We start from the raw sequence: 22,115 nt of genomic DNA, 5'->3' as shown, positions 1-22,115 counted from the left end.
AATAGAAGGGTCTAAAGCTGTTGTGTAAACAAACCACTGCACAACCCTTCACCTGGGCATGTAGCTTCCCTCTTATCACTAATGAGATTAGGCTTAGTGGAGTCTACATGTCTGGGGAACAAGTTTTCTGAACAAAGATAAGCCGGCTGGCTGTGGCCGACACTGGTTCCATAAGCCCAGCTGCATGTGGGTCAGATTTCCATTCTGAAAGACACAAGCCTCAGTAAAATACCTGCCCCCCTCCCCCTGGTTCCTGATGGTACAATTACTGGAATGAAACAAGCTGTAGAGTGCTCTGGTAACTGGCATGTGTAATACAACAGTCCAAAATTAGTTCCAAGAGGCTGGTTACCTGGGCTGTGCCTTAGTGGCTCAAACCACGACACTGCCCCAGGCACTCTCAGTAGGGAATAGTACCCCTACATTCCACAGTCTGTCACAGTATGTATGTGTGTGCGCATGTGTATGTGTGTACATCTGTACGTATTCATGTGTGTGCGCATGTGTATGTGTGTACATCTGTACGTATTCATGTGTGTGCGCATGTGTATGTGTGTACATCTGTACGTATTAATGTGTGCGCGCATGTGTATGTGTGTACATCTGTACGTATTAATGTGTGTGCGCATGTGTATGTGTGTACATCTGTACGTATTAATGTGTGTGCGCATGTGTATGTGTGTACATCTGTAAGTATGTATGTTTGTGCGCATGTGTATGTGTGTACATCTGTACGTATTCATGTGTGTGTGCATGTGTATGTGTGTACATCTGTACGTATTAATGTGTGTGCGCATGTGTATGGGTGTACATCTGTACGTATTAATGTGTGTGCGCATGTGTATGTGTGTACATCTGTAAGTATGTATGTTTGTGCGCATGTGTATGTGTGTACATCTGTACGTATTCATGTGTGTGCGCATGTGTATGTGTGTACATCTGTACGTATTAATGTGTGTGCGCATGTGTATGTGTGTACATCTGTACGTATTAATGTGTGTGCGCATGTGTATGTGTGTACATCTGTACGTATTCATGTGTGTGCGCATGTGTATGTGTGTACATCTGTACGTATTAATGTGTGTGCGCATGTGTATGTGTGTACATCTGTACGTATTCATGTGTGCGCATGTGTATGTGTGTACATCTGTACGTATTCATGTGTGTGCGCATGTGTATGTGTGTACATCTGTACGTATTAATGTGTGCACGCATGTGTATGTGTGTACATCTGTACGTATTAATGTGTGTGCGCATGTGTATGTGTGTACATCTGTACGTATTCATGTGTGCGCGCATGTGTGTACATCTGTGCGTATTAATGTGTGTGCGCATATGTATGTGTGTACATCTGTACGCATTAATGTGTGTGCGCATGTGTATGTGTGTACATCTGTACGTATTAATGTGTGTGCGCATGTGTATGTGTGTACATCTGTAAGTATGTATGTGTGTGCGCATGTGTATGTGTGTACATCTGTACGTATTAATGTGTGTGCGTATGTGTGTACATCTATACGTATTCATGTGTGTGCGCATGTGTATGTGTGTACATCTGTACGTATTAATGTGTGTGCACATGTGTATGTGTGTACATCTGTACGTATTAATGTGTGTGCGCATATGTATGTGTGTACATCTGTACGTATTAATGTGTGTGCGCATATTTATGTGTGTACATCTGTAAGTATGTATGTGTGTGCGCATGTGTATGTGTGTACATCTGTACGTATTAATGTGTGTGCACATGTGTATGTGTGTACATCTGTACGTATTCATGTGTGTGCGCATATGTATGTGTGTACATCTGTACGTATTAATGTGTGTGCGCATGTGTATGTGTGTACATCTGTACGTATTCATGTGTGTGCGCATGTGTATGTGTGTACATCTGTACGTATTAATGTGTGTGCGCATGTGTATGTGTGTACATCTGTACGTATTAATGTGTGTGCGCATATGTATGTGTGTACATCTGTACGTATTAATGTGTGTGCGCATATGTATGTGTGTACATCTGTACGTATTAATGTGTGTGCGCATATGTATGTGTGTACATCTATATGTATTCATGTGTGTGCGCATGTGTATGTGTGTACATCTGTACGTATTAATGTGTGTGCGCATGTGTATGTGTGGACATCTGTACGTATTGTGTGTGCGCATGTGTATGTGTGTACATCTGTACGTATTCATGTGTGTGCGCATGTGTATGTGTGTACATCTGTACGTATTCATGTGTGTGCGCATGTGTATGTGTGTACATCTGTACGTATTAATGTGTGTGCGCATATTTATGTGTGTACATCTGTAAGTATGTATGTGTGTGCGCATGTGTATGTGTGTACATCTGTACGTATTAATGTGTGTGCACATGTGTATGTGTGTACATCTGTACGTATTCATGTGTGTGCGCATATGTATGTGTGTACATCTGTACGTATTAATGTGTGTGCGCATGTGTATGTGTGTACATCTGTACGTATTCATGTGTGTGCGCATGTGTATGTGTGTACATCTGTACGTATTAATGTGTGTGCGCATGTGTATGTGTGTACATCTGTACGTATTAATGTGTGTGCGCATATGTATGTGTGTACATCTGTACGTATTAATGTGTGTGCGCATATGTATGTGTGTACATCTGTACGTATTAATGTGTGTGCGCATATGTATGTGTGTACATCTATATGTATTCATGTGTGTGCGCATGTGTATGTGTGTACATCTGTACGTATTAATGTGTGTGCGCATGTGTATGTGTGGACATCTGTACGTATTGTGTGTGCGCATGTGTATGTGTGTACATCTGTACGTATTAATGTGTGTGCGCATTTGTATGTGTGTACATCTGTACGTATTAATGTGTGTGCGCATGTGTATGTGTGTACATCTGTACGTATTAATGTGTGTGCGCATTTGTATGTGTGTACATCTGTACGTATTAATGTGTGTGCGCATGTGTATGTGTGTACATCTGTAAGTATGTATGTGTGTGCGCATATGTATGTGTGTACATCTGTACGTATTAATGTGTGCGCGCATGTGTATGTGTGTACATCTGTAAGTATGTATGTGTGTGCGCATGTGTATGTGTGTACATCTGTACGTATTAATGTGTGTGCGCATGTGTATGTGTGTACATCTGTACGTATTAATGTGTGTGCGCATGTGTATGTGTGTACATCTGTACGTATTAATGTGTGTGCGCATGTGTATGTGTGTTTATAAGTATGTATGTGTATGTGTGTGCGCATGTGTATGTGTGTACATCTGTACGTATTAATGTGTGTGCGCATGTGTATGTGTGTACATCTGTACGTATTAATGTGTGTGCGCATGTGTATGTGTGTACATCTGTACGTATTAATGTGTGTGCGCATGTGTATGGGTGTACATCTGTACGTATTAATGTGTGTGCGCATGTGTATGTGTGTACATCTGTACGTATTAATGTGTGCGCGCATGTGTATGTGTGTACATCTGTACGTATTAATGTGTGTGCGCATGTGTATGTGTGTACATCTGTAAGTATGTATGTGTGTGCGCATATTTATGTGTGTACATCTGTAAGTATGTATGTGTGTGCGCATGTGTATGTGTGTACATCTGTACGTATTAATGTGTGTGCGCATGTGTATGTGTGTACATCTGTACGTATTAATGTGTGTGCGCATGTGTATGTGTGTACATCTGTACGTATTAATGTGTGTGCGCATGTGTATGTGTGTACATCTGTACGTATTCATGTGTGTGCGCATGTGTATGTGTGTACATCTGTACGTATTAATGTGTGTGCGCATGTGTATGTGTGTACATCTGTATGTATTCATGTGTGTGCGCATGTGTATGTATGTACATCTGTAAGTATGTATGTTTGTGCGCATGTGTATGTGTGTTTATAAGTATGTATGTGTATGTGTGTACATCTGTAAGTATGTATGTGTGTGTATTTGTGTGTACCTCTGTAAATGTGTATGTGTGTTTGTGTGTACAACTGTAAGTATGTGTGTGTGCATGTATATGTGTGTTTTTGTCTACATCTGTAAGTATGTACTGTATGTGTGTGTATATGTGTTTGTGTGTACATCTGTAAGTATGTGTGTGTGCATGTATATGTGTGTTTTTGTCTACATCTGTAAGTATGTATGTGTGAACGCATGTGTATGTGTGTGTGTCTGTATGTGTGATTGTGTGTACATCTGTACACATGTGTGTGTGTTTGTGTGTACATCTATAAGTATTTATGTGTGTGCACATGTGTGTTTGTGTGTATACCTGTAAATATGTATGTGTGTGCGCATGTATGTGTGTTTTTGTCTACATCTGTAAGTATGTACTGTATGTGTGTGTATGTGTGTTTGTGTGTACATCTGTAAGTATGTATGTGTGTGCGCATGTGTATGTGTGTACATCTGTACGTATTCATGTGTGTGCGCATGTGTATGTGTGTACATCTGTACGTATTCATGTGTGTGCGCATGTGTATGTGTGTACATCTGTACGTATTCATGTGTGTGCGCATGTGTATGTGTGTACATCTGTACGTATTAATGTGTGTGCGCATGTGTATGTGTGTACATCTGTACGTATTAATGTGTGTGCGCATGTGTATGTGTGTACATCTGTACGTATTAATGTGTGTGCGCATGTGTATGTGTGTACATCTGTACGTATTAATGTGTGTGCGCATGTGTATGTGTGTACATCTGTACGTATTAATGTGTGTGCGCATGTGTATGTGTGTACATCTGTACGTATTAATGTGTGTGCGCAAGTGTATGTGTGTACATCTGTACGTATTAATGTGTGTGCGCATGTGTATGTGTGTACATCTGTACGTATTCATGTGTGTGCGCATGTGTATGTGTGTACATCTGTACGTATTAAAATGTGTGCGCATGTGTATGTGTGTACATCTGTACGTATTAATGTGTGTGCGTATGTGTGTACATCTATATGTATTCATGTGTGTGCGCATGTGTATGTGTGTACATCTGTATGTATTAATGTGTGTGCGCATGTGTATGTGTGTACATCTGTACGTATTAATGTGTGTGCGCATGTGTATGTGTGTACATCTGTACGTATTCATGTGTGTGCGCATGTGTATGTGTGTACATCTGTACGTATTCATGTGTGTGCGCATGTGTATGTGTGTACATCTGTACGTATTCATGTGTGTGCGCATGTGTGTACATCTGTGCGTATGTGTGTACATCTATACGTATTCATGTGTGTGCGCATGTGTATGTGTGTACATCTGTACGTATTAATGTGTGTGTGCATGTGTATGTGTGTACATCTGTACGTATTCATGTGTGTGCGCATGTGTATGCATCTGTACGTATTAATGTGTGTGCACATGTGTATGTGTGTACATCTGTACGTATTCATGTGTGTGCGCATGTGTATGTGTGTACATCTGTACGTATTCATGTGTGTGTGCATGTGTATGTGTGTACATCTGTACGTATTCATGTGTGTGCGCATGTGTATGTGTGTACATCTATAAGTATGTATGTGTGTGTGTTTGTGTGTACAACTGTAAGTATGTGTGTTTTTGTCTACATTTGTAAGTATGTACTGTATGTGTGTGTGTTTGTGTGTACATCTGTAAGTATGTATGTTTGTGCGCATGTGTATGTGTGTTTATCTATAAGTATGTATGTGTATGTGTGTACATCTGTAAGTATGTGTGTGTGTGTGTTTGTGTGTACATCTAAGTATTTATGTGTGTGCACATGTGTGTTTGTGTGTATACCTGTAAATATGTATGTGTGTGCGCATGTATGTGTGTTTTTGTCTACATCTGTAAGTATGTACTGTATGTGTGTGTATGTGTGTTTGTGTGTACATCTGTATGTATGTATGTGTGTGTATGTGTGTTTGTGTGTACATCTGTATGTATGTATGTGTGTGCACATGTGTATGTGTGTTTGTGTGTACATGTATATGTATGTGTATGTATGTTTGTGTGTACATGTATATGTATGTGTATGTATGTTTGTGTGTACATGTATAAGTATGTGTATGTATGTTTGTGTGTACATGTATAAGTATGTGTATGTATGTTTGTGTGTATATGTATAAGTAAGTATGTGTATGTCTGTTTGTGTATACATCTGTAAGTATGTATGTGTGTTTGTGTGTACATCTGTAAGTATGTATGTGTGTTTGTGTGTACATCTGTAAGTATGTATGTGTGTGTGCATGTGTATGTATGTTTGTGTGTACATCTGTATGTATGAATGTGTGTGCACATGTGTGTTTGTGTGTACATCTGTAAGTATGTATGTGTGTGCGCATGTGTATGTGTGTTTGTGTGTACATCTGTAAGTATGTAAGTGTGTTTGTGTGTACATCTGTAAGTATGTATGTGTGTGCATGTGTATGTGTGTTTGTGTGTACATCTGTAAGTATGTATGTGTGTGCGCATGTGTATGTGTGTTTGTGTGTACATCTGTAAGTATGTATGTGTTTGTGTGTACATCTGTAAGTATGTATGTGTGTGTGCATGTGTATGTGTGTTTGTGTGTACATCTGTAAGTATGTATGTGTGTGTGCATGTGTATGTGTGTTTGTGTGTACATCTGTAAGTATGTATGTGTGTGCATGTGTATGTGTGTTTGTATGTACATCTGTATGTATGTGTGTGCGCATGTGTATGTGTGTTTGTGTGTACATCTGTAAGTATGTGTGTTTGTATGTACATCTGTAAGTATGTATGTGTGTGCGCATGTGTATGTGTGTTTGTGTGTACATCTGTAAGTATGTATGTGTGTGCATGTGTATGTGTGTTTGTGTGTACATCTGTAAGTATGTATGTGTGTGTGTATGTGTGTTTGTGTGTACATCTGTAAGTATGTATGTGTGTGTGCATGTGTATGTGTGTTTGTGTGTACATCTGTAAGTATGTATGTGTGTGCGCATGTGTATGTGTGTTAGTGTGTACATCTGTAAGTATGTGTGTGCGCATGTGTATGTGTGTTTGTGTGTACATCTGTAAGTATGTATGTGTGTGCGCATGTGTATGTGTGTTTGTGTGTACATCTGTAAGTATGTATGTGTGTGCATGTGTATGTGTGTTTGTGTGTACATCTGTAAGTATGTATGTGTGTGCGCATGTGTATGTGTGTTTGTGTGTACATCTGTAAGTATATATGTGTGAGCGCATGTGTATGTGTGTTTGTGTGTACATCTGTAAGTATGTATGTGTGTGTGCATGTGTATGTGTGTTTGTGTGTACATCTGTAAGTATGTATGTGTGTGCATGTGTATGTGTGCTTGTGTGTACATCTGTAAGTATGTATGTGTGTGTGCATGTGTATGTGTGTTTGTGTGTACATCTGTAAGTATGTATGTGTGTGCATGTGTAAGTGTGTTTGTGTGTACATCTGTAAGTATGTATGTGTGTGCGCACGTGTATGTGTGTTTGTGTGTACATCTGTAAGTATGTATGTGTGTGCGCATGTGTATGTGTGTTTGTGTGTACATCTGTAAGTATGTGTGTGCGCATGTGTATGTGTGTTTGTGTGTACATCTGTAAGTATGTGTGTGTGCATGTGTATGTGTGTTTGTGTGTACATCTGTAAGTATGTATGTGTGTGCGCATGTGTATGTGTGTTTGTGTGTACATCTGTAAGTATGTATGTGTGCGCATGTGTATGTGTGTTTGTGTGTACATCTGTAAGTATGTATGTGTGTGCGCATGTGTATGTGTGTTTGTGTGTACATCTGTAAGTATGTATGTGTGTGCGCATGTGTATGTGTGTTTGTGTGTACATCCGTAAGTATGTATGTGTGTGTGCATGTGTATGTGTGTTTGTATGTACATCTGTAAGTATGTATGTGTGTGCGCATGTGTATGTGTGTTTGTGTGTACATCTGTAAGTATGTATGTGTGTGCGCATGTGTATGTGTGTTTGTGTGTACATCTGTAAGTATGTGTGTGTGTGCGCATGTGTATGTGTGTACATCTCTAAGTATGTATGTGTGTGTGCATGTGTATGTGTGTTTGTGTGTACATCTGTAAGTATGTATGTGTGTGCGCATGTGTATGTGTGTTTGTATGTACATATGTAAGTATGTATGTGTGTGCACATGTGTATGTGTGTGCACATGTGTACATCTGTAAGTATGTATGTGTGAGCGCATGTGTATATGTGTTTGTGTGTACATCTGTAAGTATGTATGTGTGTGTGCATGTGTATGTGTATCTGTAAGTATGTATGTGTGTTTGTATGTACATCTGTAAGTATGTATGTGTGTGTGTATGTGTGTTTGTGTGTACATCTGTAAGTATGTATGTGTGTGCGCATGTGTATGTGTGTTTGTGTGTACATCTGTAAGTATGTATGTGTGTGCGCATGTGTATGTATGTATGTGTGTACATCTGTAAGTATGTATGTGTGTGCGCATGTGTGTTTGTGTGTACATCTGTAAGTATGTATGTGTGTGCGCATGTGTATGTGTGTTTGTGTGTACATCTGTAAGTATGTATGTGTGTGCGCATGTGTATGTGTGTTTGTGTGTACATCTGTAAGTATGTATGTGTGTGCATGTGTATGTGTGTTTGTGTGTACATCTGTAAGTATGTATGTGTGTGCGCATGTGTTTGTGTGTACATCTGTAAGTATGTATGTGTGTGCATGTGTATGTGTGTTTGTGTGTACATCTGTAAGTATGTATGTGTGTGCATGTGTATGTGTGTTTGTATGTACATCTGTAAGTATGTATGTGTGAGCGCATGTGTATGTGTGTTTGTGTGTACATCTGTAAGTATGTATGTGTGTGTGCATGTGTATGTGTGTACATCTGTAAGTATATATGTGTGTGCATGTGTATGTGTGTTTGTGTGTACATCTGTAAGTATGTATGTGTGTGCGCATGTGTATGTGTGTTTGTGTGTACATCTGTAAGTATGTATGTGTGTGTGCATGTGTATGTGTGTTTGTGTGTACATCTGTAAGTATGTATGTGTGTGCATGTGTATGTGTGTTTGTGTGTACATCTGTAAGTATGTATGTGTGTGCGCATGTGTATGTGGGTTTGTGTGTACATCTGTAAGTATGTATGTGTGTGCATGTGTATGTGTGTTTGTATGTACATCTGTAAGTATGTATGTGTGTGTGCATGTGTATGTGTGTTTGTGTGTACATCTGTAAGTATGTATGTGTGTGTGCATGTGTATGTGTGTTTGTGTGTACATCTGTAAGTATGTATGTGTGTGTGCATGTGTATTTGTGTTTGTGTGTACATCTGTAAGTATGTATGTGTGAGCGCATGTGTATGTGTGTTTGTGTGTACATCTGTAAGTATGTATGTGTGTGCGCATGTGTATGTGTGTTTGTATGTACATCTGTAAGTATGTATGTGTGTGCGCATGTGTATGTGTGTTTGTGTGTACATCTGTAAGTATGTATGTGTGTGCGCATGTGTATGTGTGTTTGTGTGTACATCTATAAGTGTGTTTGTGTGTACATCTGTAAGTATGTATGTGTGTGCATGTGTATGTGTGTTTGTGTGTACATCTGTAAGTATGTAAGTGTGTGTGCATGTGTATGTGTGTTTGTGTGTACATCTGTAAGTATGTATGTGTGTGCGCATGTGTATGTGTGTTTGTGTGTACATCTGTAAGTATGTATGTGTGTGCATGTGTTTGTGTGTACATCTGTAAGTATGTATGTGTGTGCGCATGTGTATGTGTGTTTGTGTGTACATCTGTAAGTATGTAAGTGTGTGTGCATGTGTATGTGTGTTTGTGTGTACTTCTGTAAGTATGTATGTGTGTGCGCATGTGTATGTGTGTTTGTGTGTACATCTGTAAGTATGTATGTGTGTGTGCATGTGTATGTGTGTTTGTGTGTACATCTATAACTATGTATGTGTGTGCATGTGTTTGTGTGTACATCTGTAAGTATGTATGTGTGTGTGCATGTGTATGTGTGTTTGTGTGTACATCTGTAAGTATGTGTGTGTGCATGTGTATGTGTGTTTGTGTGTACATCTGTAAGTATGTATGTGTGTGCGCATGTGTATGTGTGTTTGTGTGTACATCTGTAAGTATGTATGTGTGCGCATGTGTATGTGTGTTTGTGTGTACATCTGTAAGTATGTATGTGTGTGCGCATGTGTATGTGTGTTTGTGTGTACATCTGTAAGTATGTGTGTGTGCATGTGTATGTGTGTTTGTGTGTACATCTGTAAGTATGTATGTGTGTGCGCATGTGTATGTGTGTTTGTGTGTACATCTGTAAGTATGTATGTGTGCGCATGTGTATGTGTGTTTGTGTGTACATCTGTAAGTATGTATGTGTGTGCGCATGTGTATGTGTGTTTGTGTGTACATCTGTAAGTATGTATGTGTGTGCGCATGTGTATGTGTGTTTGTGTGTACATCCGTAAGTATGTATGTGTGTGTGCATGTGTATGTGTGTTTGTATGTACATCTGTAAGTATGTATGTGTGTGCGCATGTGTATGTGTGTTTGTGTGTACATCTGTAAGTATGTATGTGTGTGCGCATGTGTATGTGTGTTTGTGTGTACATCTGTAAGTATGTGTGTGTGTGCGCATGTGTATGTGTGTACATCTCTAAGTATGTATGTGTGTGTGCATGTGTATGTGTGTTTGTGTGTACATCTGTAAGTATGTATGTGTGTGCGCATGTGTATGTGTGTTTGTATGTACATATGTAAGTATGTATGTGTGTGCACATGTGTATGTGTGTTTGTGTGTACATCTGTAAGTATGTATGTGTGAGCGCATGTGTATATGTGTTTGTGTGTACATCTGTAAGTATGTATGTGTGTGTGCATGTGTATGTGTATCTGTAAGTATGTATGTGTGTTTGTATGTACATCTGTAAGTATGTATGTGTGTGTGTATGTGTGTTTGTGTGTACATCTGTAAGTATGTATGTGTGTGCGCATGTGTATGTGTGTTTGTGTGTACATCTGTAAGTATGTATGTGTGTGCGCATGTGTATGTATGTATGTGTGTACATCTGTAAGTATGTATGTGTGTGCGCATGTGTGTTTGTGTGTACATCTGTAAGTATGTATGTGTGTGCGCATGTGTATGTGTGTTTGTGTGTACATCTGTAAGTATGTATGTGTGTGCGCATGTGTATGTGTGTTTGTGTGTACATCTGTAAGTATGTATGTGTGTGCATGTGTATGTGTGTTTGTGTGTACATCTGTAAGTATGTATGTGTGTGCGCATGTGTTTGTGTGTACATCTGTAAGTATGTATGTGTGTGCATGTGTATGTGTGTTTGTGTGTACATCTGTAAGTATGTATGTGTGTGCATGTGTATGTGTGTTTGTATGTACATCTGTAAGTATGTATGTGTGAGCGCATGTGTATGTGTGTTTGTGTGTACATCTGTAAGTATGTATGTGTGTGTGCATGTGTATGTGTGTACATCTGTAAGTATATATGTGTGTGCATGTGTATGTGTGTTTGTGTGTACATCTGTAAGTATGTATGTGTGTGCGCATGTGTATGTGTGTTTGTGTGTACATCTGTAAGTATGTATGTGTGTGTGCATGTGTATGTGTGTTTGTGTGTACATCTGTAAGTATGTATGTGTGTGCATGTGTATGTGTGTTTGTGTGTACATCTGTAAGTATGTATGTGTGTGCGCATGTGTATGTGGGTTTGTGTGTACATCTGTAAGTATGTATGTGTGTGCATGTGTATGTGTGTTTGTATGTACATCTGTAAGTATGTATGTGTGTGTGCATGTGTATGTGTGTTTGTGTGTACATCTGTAAGTATGTATGTGTGTGTGCATGTGTATGTGTGTTTGTGTGTACATCTGTAAGTATGTATGTGTGTGTGCATGTGTATTTGTGTTTGTGTGTACATCTGTAAGTATGTATGTGTGAGCGCATGTGTATGTGTGTTTGTGTGTACATCTGTAAGTATGTATGTGTGTGCGCATGTGTATGTGTGTTTGTATGTACATCTGTAAGTATGTATGTGTGTGCGCATGTGTATGTGTGTTTGTGTGTACATCTGTAAGTATGTATGTGTGTGCGCATGTGTATGTGTGTTTGTGTGTACATCTATAAGTGTGTTTGTGTGTACATCTGTAAGTATGTATGTGTGTGCATGTGTATGTGTGTTTGTGTGTACATCTGTAAGTATGTAAGTGTGTGTGCATGTGTATGTGTGTTTGTGTGTACATCTGTAAGTATGTATGTGTGTGCGCATGTGTATGTGTGTTTGTGTGTACATCTGTAAGTATGTATGTGTGTGCATGTGTTTGTGTGTACATCTGTAAGTATGTATGTGTGTGCGCATGTGTATGTGTGTTTGTGTGTACATCTGTAAGTATGTAAGTGTGTGTGCATGTGTATGTGTGTTTGTGTGTACTTCTGTAAGTATGTATGTGTGTGCGCATGTGTATGTGTGTTTGTGTGTACATCTGTAAGTATGTATGTGTGTGTGCATGTGTATGTGTGTTTGTGTGTACATCTATAACTATGTATGTGTGTGCATGTGTTTGTGTGTACATCTGTAAGTATGTATGTGTGTGTGCATGTGTATGTGTGTTTGTGTGTACATCTGTAAGTATGTATGTGTGTGTGTGTGCATGTGTATTTGTGTTTGTGTGTACATCTGTAAGTATGTATGTGTGAGAGCATGTGTATGTGTGTTTGTGTGTACATCTGTATGTATGTGTGTGTGCATGTGTATGTGTGTTTTTGTGTACATCTGTAAGTATGTATGTGTGTGCGCATGTGTATGTGTATTTGTGTGTACATCTGTAAGTATGTATGTGTGTGTGCATGTGTATGTGTGTTTGTGTGTACATCTGTAAGTATGTATGTGTGTGCATGTGTAAGTGTGTTTGTGTGTACATCTGTAAGTATGTATGTGTGTGCACATGTGTATGTGTGTTTGTGTGTACAACTGTAAGTATGTATGTGTGTGCATGTGTATGTGTGTTTGTGTGTACATCTGTAAGTATATATGTGTGTGCGCATGTGTATGTGTGTTTGTGTGTACGTCTGTAAGTATGTAAGTGTGTGTGCATGTGTATGTGTGTTTGTGTGTACATCTTTAAGTATGTATGTGTGTGTGCATGTGTATGTGTGTTTGTGTGTACATCTGTATGTATGAATGTGTGTGCGCATGTGTATGTGTGTACATCTGTATATTTGATTGTGTGAGCGCATGTGCATGTGTGTACATCTGTATGTATGAATGTGTGTGCGCATGTGTCTGTGTGTACATCTGTATATATGATTGTGTGAGCGCATGTGCATGTGTGTACATCTGTATATATGATTGTGTGAGCGCATGTGTATGTGTGTACATCTGTATATATTATTGTGTGAGCCCATGTGTATGTGTGTACATCTGTATATATGATTGTGTGAGCGCATGTGTATGTGTGTACATCTGTATATATGATTGTGTGAGCGCATGTGTATGTGTGTACATCTGTATGTATGATTGTGTGCGCGCATGTGTATGTGTGTACATCTGTATATATGATTGTGTGAGCGCATGTGTATGTGTGTACATCTGTATATATGATTGTGTGAGCGCATGTGTATATGTGTACATCTGTATATATGATTGTGTGAGCGCATGTGTATGTGTGTACATCTGTATATATGATTGTGTGAGCGCATGTGTATGTGTGTACATCTGTATGTATGATTGTGTGCGCGTATGTGTATGTGTGTACATCTGTATATATGATTGTGTGAGCGCATGTGTATGTGTGTACATCTGTATATATGATTGTGTGAGCGCATGTGTATGTGTGTACATCTGTATATATGATTGTGTGAGCGCATGTGTATGTGTGTACATCTGTATATATGATTGTGTGAGCGCATGTGTATGTGTGTACATCTGTATGTATGATTCTGTGAGCACATGTGTATGTGTGTACATCTGTATATATGATTGTGTGAGCGCATGTGCATGTGTGTACATCTGTATATATGATTGTGTGAGCGCATTTATATGTGTGTACATCTGTATATATGATTGTGTGCGCGCATGTGTATGTGTGTACATCTGTATATATGATTGTGTGAGCGCCTGTGTATGTGTGTACATCTGTATATATGATTGTGTGAGCGCATGTGTATGTGTGTACATCTGTATATATGATTGTGTGAGCGCATGTGTATGTGTGTACATCTGTATGTATGATTGTGTGCGCGTATGTGTAAGTGTGTTTGTGTGTACATCTATACATATGATTTTGTGTGTAATATGTACTGGTAAGATACTGAACAAATAATTAGATTTCTCTTTCTTGTTTCCTTACCTATTTTCTTCACCGCTGGATGTTGAATATTTGATTTTGTGTGTTTGTGTGTACATCTGTAAGTATGTATGTGTGTGTGCATGTGTATGTGTGTTTGTGTGTACATCTGTAAGTATGTATGTGTGTGCGCATGTGTATGTGTGTTTGTATGTACATCTGTAAGTATGTATGTGTGTGCGCATGTGTATGTGTGTTTGTGTGTACATCTGTAAGTATGTATGTGTGTGCGCATGTGTATGTGTGTTTGTGTGTACATCTATAAGTGTGTTTGTGTGTACATCTGTAAGTATGTATGTGTGTGCATGTGTATGTGTGTTTGTGTGTACATCTGTAAGTATGTAAGTGTGTGTGCATGTGTATGTGTGTTTGTGTGTACATCTGTAAGTATGTATGTGTGTGCGCATGTGTATGTGTGTACATCTGTATATATGATTGTGTGAGCGCATGTGTATGTGTGTACATCTGTATATATGATTGTGTGAGCGCATGTGTATGTGTGTACATCTGTATGTATGATTGTGTGCGCGTATGTGTATGTGTGTACATCTGTATATATGATTGTGTGAGCGCATGTGTATGTGTGTACATCTGTATATATGATTGTGTGAGCGCATGTGTATGTGTGTACATCTGTATATATGATTGTGTGTGCGCATGTGTATGTGTGTACATCTGTATGTATGATTCTGTGAGCACATGTGTATGTGTGTACATCTGTATATATGATTGTGTGAGCGCATGTGCATGTGTGTACATCTGTATATATGATTGTGTGAGCGCATTTATATGTGTGTACATCTGTATATATGATTGTGTGCGCATGTGTATGTGTGTACATCTGTATATATGATTGTGTGAGCGCATGTATATGTGTGTACATCTGTATATATGATTGTGTGAGCGCATGTGTATGTGTGTACATCTGTATATATGATTGTGTGAGCGCATGTGTATGTGTGTACATCTGTATATATGATTGTGTGAGCGCATGTGTATGTGTGTACATCTGTATGTATGATTGTGTGCGCGTATGTGTAAGTGTGTTTGTGTGTACATCTATACATATGATTTTGTGTGTAATATGTACTGGTAAGATACTGAACAAATAATTAGATTTCTCTTTCTTGTTTCCTTACCTATTTTCTTCACCGCTGGATGTTGAATATTTGATTTTGTTTTGATTTGTACCTGTGGAAACATGACATATATTTAATTTATAAAACAGTAATACCACCACCACCACCACCACCAGTAATGCTACCACTACAAGTAGACCCACCATATCACCAGTATTACCACCATATCACCAGTATTACCAACATATCACCAGTATTACCAACATATCAGCAGTATTACCACCATATCACCAGTAGTACAACCATATCACCAATAGTACCATCATATCACCAGTATGACCACCATATCACCAATAGTACCACCATATCACTAGTAGTACAACTATATCACCAGTAGTACAACCATATCTCTAGTATTACCACCATATCACAAGTAGTACCATCATATCACCAGTTGTACCACCATATCACCAGTATGACCACCATGTCACCAATATTACCCCCATATCACCAGTATTACCACCATATCACCAGTAGTACAACCATATCACCAGTAGTACAACCATATCACCAGTAGTACAACCATATCACTAGTATTACCACCATATCACAATAGTACCACCATATCACCAGTAGTACAACCATATCACCAGTAGTACAACCATATCACTAGTATTACCACCATATCACCAGTAGTACAACCATATCACCAGTTGTACCACCATATCACCAGTTGTACCACCATATCACTAGTTGTACCACCATATCACCAGTAGTACCACCATATCACCAGTAGTACCACCATATCACCCGTAGTGCCAACATATCACCAGTAGTACCACCAGCACCATCACTACCAGTGCAGAGTGGAACAAGAACGGCTGCCTCTGCTTCACATATAATTTTTATGACCATTGTCTGCTGCTCTGGCTCATACATTTAGAGGAGTGGTGGTGCAGTAGCGGCTCTTTATGTGCGTGGGAAGGAGCGGGGTTATTAGTTAAAAGTGTTTTAAAGGTTAAAAGTACTCTCATCGGGTTACCGTGATTTCAGAGCTTTGGTAAACTGTTACACAAGAATAAAAATGATAAAAAACTCATGTCTAAATATGTACATGTGTATATGTTTACATCAAAAAGGGACTGCACTCGCTGGATTTAGATTAAAAAGAATCCTTGTGTTTTAATAGGACATCATAAACACGGTACCACAGATTGTTTTAAATCTAAATCCAGTGAGTGCTGTCCCTTTTTTAATTTATACAGATTATTTTTTGCATAGCAACCTGGTTGTCGTTCTATATGAAGATACAGGAGGAGTATATGTGTATATACCGGTATTTATATATGTGTACATATGTATGTATTTATATGTGTATGCTTGTATTTACAGACATATATACACATGTAAACACATAAATACATATGTATACATTTATAGACATATAAGTACATTGGAGCCTTTTGCTGTCAAGTAGCTGAAAACATATAAAAGCATATGTATGTAATATTCATCATTAATAAAGCGTTATAATGTGTTTGTACTGTAAATATTTCACATTCCAATGTTCTTCACATTTCAGAATATGTTCTAACGGGTAGATTACGAGTTTTGTCGGTAATGGTGTGCGGTGCTAACGAGCCTTTTTATCTCACCGCTCACTTAAGACAGCGCTGGTATTACGAGTTTTGCGGTAACAGGTGTGTTCGGTGCTAACGAGCCTTTTTATCTCACCGCTCACTTAAGACAGCGCTGGTATTACGAGTTTTGCGGTAACAGGGGTGCGGTGCTAACGAGCCTTTTTTTGTCACCGCTCCCTTAAGACAGCGCTGGTATTACGAGTTTTGCGGTAACAGGGGTGCGGTGCTAACGAGACTTTTTATCTCACCGCTCACTTAAGACAGCGCTGGTATTACGAGTTTTGCGGTAACAGGGGTGCGGTGCTAACGAGCCTTTTTATCTCACCGCTCCCTTAAGACAGCACTGGTATTACGAGTTTTGTGGTAACAGGGGTGCGGTGCTAACGAGACTTTTTTTCTCACCGCTCACTTAAGACAGCGCTGGTATTACGAGTTTTCTGAAAGCCGGCGTTAGCCTCAGAAAAGTGAGCATTGTGCAAAATTTTGCTCCACATCCCACCTCAATACCAGCGCTGCTTACAGTAGCGGTGAGCTGGCTAAACGTGCTCGTGCACAATTTCCCCATAGGAAACAATAGGGCTGAGCCGGCTGAAAAAAAACCTAACACCTGCAAAAAAGCAGCGTTCAGCTCCTAACGCAGCCCCATTGATTCCTATGGGGAAATAAAAGTTATGTCTGCACCTAACACCCTAACATGAACCCTGAGTCTAAACACCCCTAATCTTACACTTATTAACCCCTAATCTGCCGCCCCCGACATCGTCGCCACCTGCATTATACTATTAACCCCTAATCTGCCGCTCCGGACACCGCCGCCACCTACATTATACTTATGAACCCCTAATCGGCTGCCCCCAACATCGCCGACACCTACATTATATTTATTAACCCATAATATGCCGACCCCAATGTCGCTGCAACCTAACTACATTTATTAACCCCTAATCTGCCGCCCCCAACGTCGCCACCACTATAATAAAGTTATTAACCCCTAAACCTAAGTCTAACCCTAACCCCCCCTAACTTAAATATAATTTAAATAAATCTAAATAAAATAACTACAATTAAATACATTTTCTTTCATGTAATTGGCAAGAGTCCATGAGCTAGTGGCATAAGGGATATACAATCCTACCAGGAGGGGCAAAGTTTCCCAAACCTCAAAATGCCTATAAATACACCCCTCACCACACCCACAATTCAGTTTTTACAAACTTTGTCTCCTATGGAGGTGGTGAAGTAAGTTTGTGCTAAGATTTCTACGTTGACATGCACTGCTCAGCATTTTGAAGCCCGATTCCTCTTAGAGTACAGCGAATGTCAGAGGGACGTGGAGAGTATCACCTATTGAATGCAATGATTTTCCTAACGGGGGTCTATGTCATAGGTTCTCTGTTATCGGTCGTAGAGATTCATCTCCTACCTCCCTTTTCAGATTGACGATATACTCTCATATACCATTACCTCTACTAATAACTGTTTTAGTACTGGTTTGGCTATCTGCTATATGTGGATGGGTGTCTTTTGGTAAGTATGTTTTTTATTACTTAAGACACCTCAGCTATGGTTTGGCACTTTATGTAATTTATAAAGTTGTAAATATATGTATTGTACTTATATTTGCCTTGAGTCAGGTTCATGTATTTCCTTTTGCAGATTGTCAGTTTCATATTTGGGGAAAGTAAATATTAAGAAATATTTTTTCTTACCTGGGGTTTAGTCTTTTTTTAATTGACTACTTTGTTTCAAATTGCGGGCTGGATTAGGCTTGCGGGTGCACCAAATGCTACACTTTATTGCGTAATTTTTGGCGCGATAATTTCTTTCATGTAATTAGCAAGAGTCCATGAGCTAGTGACGTATGGGATATACATTCCTACCAGGAGGGGCAAAGTTTCCCAAACCTCAAAATGCCTATAAATACACCCCTCACCACACCCTCAAATCAGTTTTTTACAAACTTTGCCTCCTGTGGAGGTGGTGAAGTAAGTTTGTGCTAGATTCTACGTTGATATGCGCTCCGCAGCAGGTTGGAGCCCGGTTTTCCTCTCAGCGTGCAGTGAATGTCAGAGGGATGTGAGGAGAGTATTGCCTATTTGAATTCAATGATCTCCTTCTACGGGGTCTATTTCATAGGTTCTCTGTTATCGGTCGTAGAGATTCATCTCTTACCTCCCTTTTCAGATCGACGATATACTCTTATATTTACCATTACCTCTACTGATTCTCGTTTCAGTACTGGTTTGGCTTTCTACTACATGTAGATGAGTGTCCTGGGGTAAGTAAGTCTTATTTTCTGTGACACTCTAAGCTATGGTTGAGCACTTTTATATAAAGTTCTAAATATATGTGTTTAAACATTTATTTGCCTTGATTCAGGATGTTCAACGTTCCTTATTTTCAGACAGTCAGTTTCATATTTGGGATGATGCATATGAATAATTCAATTTTTTCTTACCTTAAAATTTGACTTTTTTTCCTGTGGGCTGTTAGGCTCGCGGGGGCTGAAAATGCTTCATTTTATTGCGTCATTCTTGGCGCAGACTTTCTTGGCGCAAAAATTTTCTTGTCATTTCCGGCGTCATACGTGTCGCCGGAAGTTGCGTCATTTTTTTTACGTTTTTGCGCCAAAAAATGTTGGCGTTACCGGATGTGGCGCCATTTTTGGCGCCAAAAGCATTTAGGCGCCAAATAATGTGGGCGGCTTTTTTGGCGCTAAAAAATTCGAGCGTCATTGTTGTCTCCACAATATTTAAGTCTCATTATTTATTGCTTCTGGTTGCTAGAAGCTTGTTCATTGGCATTTTTTTCCCATTCCTGAAACTGTCATTTAAGGAATTTGATCAATTTTGCTTTATATGTTGTTTTTTCTATTACATATTGCAAGATGTCTCAAATGGACTCTGAATCAGAAGCCACTTTTGTAAAAACGCTTAACTGAGTTTCAGTTCTACCAAAGCTAAGTTCATTTATTTTAAATGTTATAAATGTTTATCTTTAGCTATGGTTTGTAATAAGATATTATGTTATACTTTTACATGCGGATTCCATTAGTATTTATGCTTTATATATTTTCTTTTCTTACAAGAAATATTTAGAAGACTTATAAGAAATATTTTTCTGATTCTATGTTAAAGGCTTTGTCTGACTTCGTGCCTTCTAATAAAATTTTTAGGTCTTTTTCACTTCTTTTTTAATTATTGAAGTTTCAAATGACCAACAACATACTGATTTATCCTTCTCTGATGATGTTTTTTTCAGAAATTTTCTTCATCAGATATTGACACTAACAAATCTACTTTTTTATTATTTTTCAATTATTAAAGTACATTTGTTCTTTGTTGAAAAGGTGTTGATTATTTTGGATATTAAGGTAACTAGTTCTTTAAGACTAGCTGACATTATTTCTACCTATTTATTTCTTTAGAGGTTTTCTTTCCAATTCCCTATACTAGGGAATGGAATAGGCTGAGAATTTTCTTTTATTCCTTCTTCAAAAAGGTTTTAAACTATATTCTTTGCCAGCAGATAAACTCAATTTGGAGGGTTCTCCAATTTATTGGGGCTATCTCTAATTCTACTAATTATGCTATTGTTTCTATAGCAAAATAGTATTTATTTTCCTTTAGATAGTTGTATCTTATTTATGGAAAATTATTTAGTTTCAGGTACTTTTCTTGGTCCTGTGATTTATTTGGATATTGCAATTGCTTCATTTTCTCTGTTTACTTTAAGATCAAGTATCAGATTATGATTTATTTTAGCATTGTTAAAGGGACAACATTTACTAGACTAGGTGCTGTTGCATTTGTCTTGTTGTTTTGCATTTATTGATTATGCAAGTCCACTGTATTGGCTGGTCCTTTAAACTGGACTATCATGCTAATAATTTCATTTGTGTCTTCATTTTAATGTCTTCTGCTTTTTTAGCTAGAAGAATTTTGTGATTTTTTTTTAAAAAAAATCCATATTTCCTTTGTTCTAAGATAATCAATTATTTGTTTTATAATTGGATTCAATTCTTAACTGTTACTCTGGGCTTCAAGGTTGAGTTCTAAGACTAAAACTTTAAGCTTATATTAGTTTGGTTGTTCTTATTAAGGAACGAATTCCTGAGTTCTTTCCCAAGTAACATGTCTATATTTGGAGTTCGAAATCAGCTCCCTAATTTTGCGATGTACGTGCCGTATTCCAGCTTGGCTGGTAAGGGGCAGGTTAAGGCTTCTTTGAAATTTATTTTTTCCAAATTTCTTTGATTTTATTCCAGCAAGGCTAACACTTTCTTTAACTGTGTTTTCTGTCCTATATATTTTGGGTACTGTTGAAGCATGGCTTGGCACCCATGGTGTTCAAGCGCTGCTCAGACCTGGAATCTTCTGGGGTATTTCTTCCAGTTTCTTTTGAGGAACCGGGTTTTGGAGTTTTATTCAAACTATATTGCCTTTTTATGGTCTTTGATAGCATTATTTGTTTTCATTAGATACAATAAATGCATATTTTCATTTTTCTGTTTTCATTCAGATTATTTTCTGAGGATGCGGAATCTCATATGATTCACTTACTCTTCAGGACATAGTTAGAGGATTTTCTTTTCTAAAGCTCTTGATTCCTCACACAAGGGTCACCTTTTTTAGGTTTCCAGATAGTTTGTGTCACTGTCCTTGTCTCTATCAGACAAGGGATAATGTTATTGGGTTCCATCTATCGGTACCTTTAGTCTCTATTATTTCCTTCAGTTGCTATATACGCATAGAAGTTTTAGGTCTTATGACCACAGCATTGGATTCAATTCCCTTTGCTCATTTTCTCTAGAAAGAACCTTTCCAGTCTTTTATAAGTGTTGTTTCTTCAAGAACATGGTTGGAGGATCAATTTACCTAAAAGTTCGTTTGATTCCTCAGACAAGGGTAACCTTTTTTTAGGTTTCCTGATAGATTCAGTGTTCTTGATTCTGTCTCTGACGGACAAGAGGCGTCTGAAATTGGTTTCAGCTTATCGAAACCTTCAGTCTCAATCATTCCCTTCGGTAGCCTTATGCATGGAAATTCTAGGTCTTATGACTGCTGCATTGGACACGATTCCCTTTGCTCATTTTCAC

The 22,115-nt window shown here is 38.5% G+C and overlaps 1 protein-coding gene across 1 annotated transcript in view; it reads right to left on the bottom strand.

Moving 5' to 3' along the window:
* LOC128636772 (E3 ubiquitin/ISG15 ligase TRIM25-like) overlaps nucleotides 1-22,115 on the bottom strand; it is a 70,923-nt gene that overhangs the window by 13,503 nt on the left and 35,305 nt on the right. The window contains exon 2 of the mRNA XM_053689751.1: nucleotides 15,438-15,489. Within this exon, the coding sequence (XP_053545726.1) occupies nucleotides 15,438-15,489 (52 nt within the window). The remainder of the gene's footprint in view (nucleotides 1-15,437; nucleotides 15,490-22,115) is intronic.

Source organism: Bombina bombina, chromosome 7 (assembly GCF_027579735.1).
Source record: "Bombina bombina isolate aBomBom1 chromosome 7, aBomBom1.pri, whole genome shotgun sequence".
In the NCBI taxonomy this organism is placed as follows: Eukaryota; Metazoa; Chordata; class Amphibia; order Anura; family Bombinatoridae; genus Bombina; species Bombina bombina.
Note: the sequence above shows the minus strand (reverse complement) of the source record. Positions and strands in the feature narration are given on the sequence as shown.